The 7500-nt window shown below is 40.4% G+C and overlaps 1 protein-coding gene across 5 annotated transcripts in view; it reads left to right on the top strand.

Annotated features, from left to right (window-relative positions):
* LOC125039903 (spermatogenesis-associated protein 20-like) overlaps window positions 1–7500 on the top strand; it is a 54996-nt gene that overhangs the window by 4537 nt on the left and 42959 nt on the right. For 4 of the 5 annotated variants that reach the window (XM_047634268.1, XM_047634269.1, XM_047634265.1 and 1 more), the window contains exons 2-3: window positions 3336–3518; window positions 6656–6875. In XM_047634268.1, coding sequence (XP_047490224.1) covers window positions 3336–3518; window positions 6656–6875 — 403 coding nt within the window. The remainder of the gene's footprint in view (window positions 1–3335; window positions 3519–6655; window positions 6876–7500) is intronic. The other variant, XM_047634266.1, reaches the window with a different exon arrangement.

Genomic DNA, 7500 nt, shown 5'->3' with positions numbered 1-7500 from the left:
AATACAATTTCCCACCAATTCAAGGAATAGGGAAATCAGAATTGGTCACTAGGACCAACTGATAGTTTCATTGCTGCTGAGCACACGTGGAGCCATCAGTATGTAACAAACATGTAATATATGTAACAAAACTCACTAAAATCTAAAGGGGACAGTAAATAAGCCCACTGACATTGGGTTAAACCCATTCATCATTGAAATACCATTAGCATCCTAAGCACCCTACCCCTTCTGACACTACTACCCTTTCCACCACCCACTACTGCCACTGCCTCCTGCCATGACCATTATCACTACTGCTTCTGCTGTCAGTATCACCATCACTAACACCACCAATAACACTACTTTGATTACTGCTACCATTTATCATCATTTGGGTGCTAACACTGAGTTGGCGATCATGTATTGTGTAAGTATCAGGTCCTGTACTGGTCTCATGGTTTTGGTTGGATACATGGTCCCGCCAACTGTACTCCATGATCCGGTGCAAGGATCTGTTACAAAAGGCATCAAGACGAGATTCCAAAGCACAAGATAGTGTTCAGGTTTCACTACCATATTGTAAAACTGGCAGTATCAGGGCTTTGAAGACACGAAGCTTGGTCCTTCTGCACAGGTACCAGCATCTCCAAATACTCTTGTCGATAGATTTCATGCCCTCTACTGCCAGGCCAATCCATCTACTGACTTCCTGGTCTGACAGCCCAGAGTCATGAACTACACTACCGAGGTATATAAAGCTCTCTGTAACTTCGATGTTTTCACCGCAAGCATGTACACATGTGCACAGGGTCTCCTTGTAGGCCCCCAAAAACCTGGATCTTGACCTTTGTCCAAGAGACCTCTACCCCAGGGGCTTCGCTTCATTGCTAAATGCATCAAGAGCCACCACTAGAGTTTCCAGAGATTCAGATAGAATAGCAACATCATCAGCAAAGTCAAGGTCTGTAACCTTGATATTGCCCAGAGTTGCTCCACAGTGACTTTGGACAGCAGCTCTACCCAGTATCCAATCCATACAAGTATTGAAAAGTGTTGGTGCAAGAACACAGCCTTGCCTCACACCTGAACTAACAGGGAAAAAGCTCGACAGGCCCCCACCACATTTTACAGCACTTTCAGTGCCTGTATACAGGTTTGCTATTGGAATTCCTCTTAGTCTCAGGATCTCCCAGAGTGATTCGCGATGCACGGTATCAAATGCCTTCTTGAGGTAGATGTAAGCTTCGAGCAGCCCACGTCCTAACTCACAACAGCGCTCTACAATGACTCGAAGTGCCTGGATGCGGTCTATTGTGGACTTACCAGGAGTGAATCCAGATTGCTCCAGCCTCTGGTTCCTCAGCAGGTAGTCTCTGATACCTTCAGTAGGATGTATGCGAATACCTTGCCTGGTATACTGACTAGTGTAATGCCTTGGTGATTGCTGCAGTCCCACCGATCTCCTTTCCCCTTCCAGAAAGGGATGACCACAACCCTCAGCCAGATGGCAGACAGGACTGCATGCAAGCACCTTGCCATAGATTCACCACCAGCCTTTAACAATTCAGCTGAGATGCCATAAATACCTGCTGCTTTACCACTCTTCAGCTTAGAAATCACCCTCCTGACTTCAGTCAGGGAGGGTGGATCCTCACTGATGGGTAGGTCTGGCAGAGGAATTTAAACATTACCTGCATCCAAGTTAAATGTCAGTGGATCAACCTGATACAACTGCTCAAAATACTCAGCCCAACGCACACACACCCCATCAGTATCTGAGATTATCTGGCCACTTTGCTGAGGGGACTGCAGTCATCTGTGAATAGGGCTTGGAGTTCAGCTTTCTCAGGGCTTGGCAGGCAGGACGAAGGTCATTTACTAGTAGATGGCTTTCGACCTCCTCTGCAAAATTTCTGATAAACTGTTCCTTATCCCTTCTCAATGGTGAGCTAGTCCTACACACCAGAGAATGGTGCAAGTTGTGACCCTCTGACAATCGAGCAGCACGACAAGAATCTGTGGCTTCTTGGGCTGCATCAAGCATTTCACTCTTTAAGGTGTCCCACAGAAGAACAGTGTCTTTCAGGCCCTCGAGTGCTGTGAAACGACGAGAGATAGCCTTGGCAAACTCCTGCGCACATTCATCATCCCTCACTCTGTCCACATGAAGCACCCTATGGTGTTCATTGGGACGACAGGGGGTTCTAAAGTGGACCGGGAGAGTAGCCACAACTAATCTATGATCAGTTCCACTGAACTCGGTGCTTCGATACACCCTGCAGTTCTAAAGGCTCCTCCATCAAGTGCTAACGAGGATGTGGTCAATCTTCTTGGCCACATTACCTGTATCGCTGTACTAAGTCCAACGATGTGGGTCAGAACGCTGATACCAGGAGCCAGAAATCCTCAATTTCAAGGACCTAGCAAAATCATGGAAAAGGAGGCTATTCTCGCCACCAGCGTCAGCTCCTGAGCCATGAGTACCGACAGACATCTCGTAGCCAGCTTGATCGCAGCCTGATACCACATTGAAGTCACCCAGAACAATACAAATATCTTGCCGAGGACAGCTGTCTGTCACAGATGCAAGTTTGGCATAAAATATCTCTTTCACCTCAAGTTTATATACATCTGTAGTAGCATACACAGCAATAAGAGACATGAAGCCAATTGAAAGCTTCAGTCTTAATACTATAATACGCTCATCGACTGGAGTGACCTCTACTACCGAGGAGATGGCTATAGCTACTCCCTGGAGATGGTGGCCATCGCTGCTGCCTGACCAGTAGTAAGTGTAACCACCCACACTAATTGTGCCGCTGCCAGGTCTTCTCACCTCTGAGAGAGCAGCCACCTTAACTCTCAGCTGCTTCAATTCCCTTGACACTAGTGGTAATTGCCACCATTACTGCTACCATTACCACTACTACCATCATTGCAGCCATTATTACCTCTACCATTACTGCCACCATTACCACTACCATTACTGCCACCATTACCACTACCATTACTGCCACCATTACTGCAACCATAACCACCACTACTGTTACTGCCACTATTACCACTACTACTACTACTGCCACCATTACCACCATCACTGCCACCATTACCACCATCACTGCCATAGTAGTTCTTTACATACTACTTGTCAGTCTAGTAGAGCCTAAGTTAACTTTTTGATTGTTTAATGGTTTGTTGTAATTCTTGATCCAAAAAGAGCTATTTTTTTAGAATTAAAGTATATATTAGGTTTACGTGAAAGTGTAGGAATTATTTTAACAGTTGTGAATTTGAAATGAGTGCCAGAGACCTTTCTTTATGGTGCAGGTGAGATGATTCATCATATTTTCCAGGAACTTTTATAGTTTTGGCAGATGGATCAGTAGAGTTAGTCAGCATCCAGTCACAAGAAGTTTTCAACGAACCATGGCTACAGCAGGAGAAGGGTCAGGAAGTGATAGCACAGGGAAGCTTAACAGACTTGCATCTGAGAAGAGTCCATATCTACTGCAGCATGCAAGCAATCCTGTTGACTGGTAAGCATAAGATGGATTTGTACAGAATTCCTAGTGTGTGCCAAATACTGGCAAGCATGGTGTCAGAAACCTAGTTTTATTTCTTGAGATAATAGAAATTACTGTTTTTTGCCTTTGCATATATTCAACATTTTGTTGAACCATGTTGATAACATATTGTGAGACAGCTTGAGATGGAAAGTTATTGAATTTTAGTAATGGTTTTGATTTATGAAATTTTGATATGCAAATTTTCAAGGGCACTCTAAGTTATTTATACATGAAACCAGATATCATGCTCTATTTTGCCTTCTTAGAGAATAAAGAAGATGAGCTGTCATGTTAACTGATTATTAAATTATTGTTAAACAAACTTGGTCAGAAAAATAGAAAAGTTAATTGTCCATGACAAATAGTTTCTTGGTGGTTTCAGCATTATCACTTTAAACTTTATATAATTTCTATGAAATGATTTAAAGTTCCAGTCCATATATCAACCTCAGTGATTCAAAATATCTTCACTTAGAGTATCAATTTATAGATATATTTTCTTTGAAGTTAAACTCATTAGAACCATGTACCTCACAGTCTGCCCAAAATTCAGTTATAAGCTGTTTTCCATGTACAGACTACATATCATCTCTCTAGGTTGTGTATAACTGTGTAATAATAATAAGTAACATTTGAATTTTATGAAAATATAAAGAATGACTCTATTTGAGTCATTTTTTATATTTTCATAAAATTCAATTTTCTGTAATACTTTCTGCATTGTTGGTCATGCCAGTCATAGCTCATGGATGGTACTTTCCGTACTTGTTAGCTGATGGAAATAATGCAAGTGCCTTCCTAAATGCCCTCCAACAACTTTGTGCACTCATAGCGAGTCATATCCATCACCCTGGCCATCAGCATTTTCACTTAACTGGCTCCCAGCTAGATTTTTCCTAAAGTGATGGTCACATCACCCAGATCCAAGGGATTAAACCCAATGACAGCAATTTTGCAGCCTTGCCTTGCTAACTAGCTACAAAATGTTAATACTTCATTAAGGCTATATATTTTTTTTTCATTTGTTATTTATAAGTTTGAATCTGTATACAAGAAAGTTTGTCTTACTGATATGTTACAGTTTTTGAGCAGTGGAACATCAAAGTTACTTTTATACTGTTATAAATGTAAGGCCCCCCCTAATCCCTTGCTCATTGTTGTCGTGGAGGGGCTTGGGGGATGGAAAATGGGGCCCAATGTAGGAGATCACCCCTACCTCAGACCTCAGCCCTCACCTCAACTAATTTTTCTTTTCCTTTCCTTTTCCTTCTCATCTTCATCCCCTTCTCTTGTCCACTTCCTAAAATGTGAGAGCTGTGCTGAAAGGATGAAAGTCTGGCTTTGTGTCTGTCTTTGATTGGCCTCTGGTAACCATGGGTATGGTATTCCCTTGGTTAATTATCTACCCTTACCCCTCAGGGTCCCCATGAGGGGTAGTAATGAAGATTTTTTACCTCTATTAGGGGCATTAAGACTTGCCCCTTCATCAACTAGCCTATGTAAATTTGATTTCATTGGTTTCCTGACCTCCGCCTCTCCTTTGACCACAGCTCCGACTGATACTAATACTCCTTAACAATGTTTGTGTTCAACTCTATCCATTCCGAATCATCCACCCAGGTCATTACTCAACCTTCAGAATACACCCCTTCCTCTCTCCCAACATCCTACACTCCAACAGTATTACCTTTCTCCATACCACCTTCCTCCCACCCTCATCTTTCTACTGCTTTCACCTCTACAAACCTCTTGAGTATCCTTTTAGACCAAGCCAAGAGGGATCAATTCTTTGTGATTTCCCTTTCTGTTCCTGTACTCTGATAATACCCTTCTCTTCCAAAATTGTTTTCAAAAACAGGTAGGCAAAGTTTCCTTACTCAGTCATTCCAGTTGTTCATGTTTTGTCACAGTTACATTGGAGTCCCAAGCTTGTGCACTATCTACCCTGACTGACCTGGCTGGCAAACCTATTCCTGCCCAACCTCACTCCTCCCTTAATACTTGTACCAGAACTATTTCCATCTCTCCAACTGATTGTCCTGGGAAATTGACTTGATCACATGCCTTATTGACTATGGTGCAGTGGCAGTTCAGTGATACACTAGTCCTCCCAGAGGCCAACATAAGTTCTTCAAAAATATTGACAAGATTACCTTCTGTAGACATAGCTTTCCCCATGAAGTTTATAATGGTGGTGTTCTGACCTGTCTGACCATTTTGATCTCTTCCCCTTCAGAAATATTGGCTCTCATAATGTACTTTATAGGTCTCCAGAAACTTGAAAATATCCAAAAGTCCTAAACAAGACTCAAGAGAATAATTCACTCACTCATCCACCCTCTAATCACTCTATTCCTGTTTGGTCTACATTCAAAGTATTTGCCTATATCTATCCTCCTCCTCAAGTTCCCCCTACCCCTCGTCCTCCCACTCACCCAAAAGACACCCCATCCTCTCCTCTGCCATGTGCATTACCATTCCCTCTTCCTTCCCCATTATCCTTACCACCCCCACTTAAATAGTCATGTGATTCCCTTATGCCACAACAATATCCTCTTGATCTCTTTCCTCCTGACATTCTTTCCAATACTTCACTACTTTTCCCTTTTCCTGGATCTCATCCACTGGATTTTTCTACTTCTACAACTATTGTTTCTTACAGTATTACCTTTTGATTGTTTCATAATAGCTTTTTTGTATTTTCCTCATACAGTATTATTCTCCCTTCCTCAGACACATACTCTCCATTTGATCTGATCGCCTTTACCTATACCTTTAACCACTTCCCCATTTACAAATCCCTATTGTATTCTACAACCTTTGACATCCAACACATCTGATCGTTAACTCATTTCCACCCTTTTCGCCATAAGTACAATAGTACTTTTACCATAGTGCTATATGACCTTTGATGTCTAGGTCATTTATTTCTTCTAACCATTAACCATTAACCATTTACTGTAAGACTTGGATAGGTAAACTAAGCATGTAGACAGAATGATTTAGTTTAGTTACATGTTCAAGTATATGGCAGGGAGTATTAGCAACAGCATGAGTTTTTACAGAATTAATGATTATCTTCAGTTTAATAAATTTTATCCCAACAGGTATCCATGGAGTGAAGAAGCTTTCAGTGTAGCCAAAAGAGAAAACAAGCTGATTTTTCTTAGTGTAGGCTACTCAACATGCCACTGGTGTCATGTAATGGAAAGGGAGAGCTTTGAGAATCCAGATATAGCAAAAATAATGAATGCAAATTTCATTAATGTTAAAGTGGATAGGGAAGAACGACCGGATGTGGACAAAGTTTATATGACATTTGTAACAGTAAGTATGATAGCTCTTTGTTGCTTACAATTACTTTAGTATTAAGACTTTTTAATGGGATGCCACTTCAATTGAGAACAGTATGTCAGCTCATTTCTTCTTGAGGATAACATTAAGGTCTTCAGAGTTCATTCTTGCATGTTGACTGTTCAAGGGCTCCAGTAGATTGTGGATAGTATTTTATATGTATTTTTTTTAATTATTTTTCTTTCATTCTGAGTATGAATTTGGATAGTGAGAAAGTATTTTTGCTACTTAGATAATCTAAATTGCTGTTTTGAAATTATTGACATAGTTATTTTACTTGATTGAATATTTCATGAATATTTGTGATAGCTAGATTTGGTGTTATGAAATACTGTTAATTTCTTATATAGAAAAGTATTTTCATATAGCTTTTTTTATTGTATAGTTTTCCGGTTATATCCTTCTCAACTTTTTCCCACCTTTATCTTATTTTAACCCAATGCTTCTGGGAAAATATAGTGTTCACTGCAGTATTGTTTTGTGTCATATATATATATATATGTGTATATGTATATATATTTGTATATATATGTATGTACTTATATATATACATATGTTATATATATATATATATATATATATATATATATATATATAT

The sequence above is a fragment of the Penaeus chinensis genome, chromosome 28 (genome assembly GCF_019202785.1).
Source record: "Penaeus chinensis breed Huanghai No. 1 chromosome 28, ASM1920278v2, whole genome shotgun sequence".
NCBI classification, from domain to species: domain Eukaryota; kingdom Metazoa; phylum Arthropoda; class Malacostraca; order Decapoda; family Penaeidae; genus Penaeus; species Penaeus chinensis.
The sequence above is the reverse complement of the archived record's forward strand: the minus strand, read 5'-3'. Positions and strand labels throughout refer to the sequence as shown.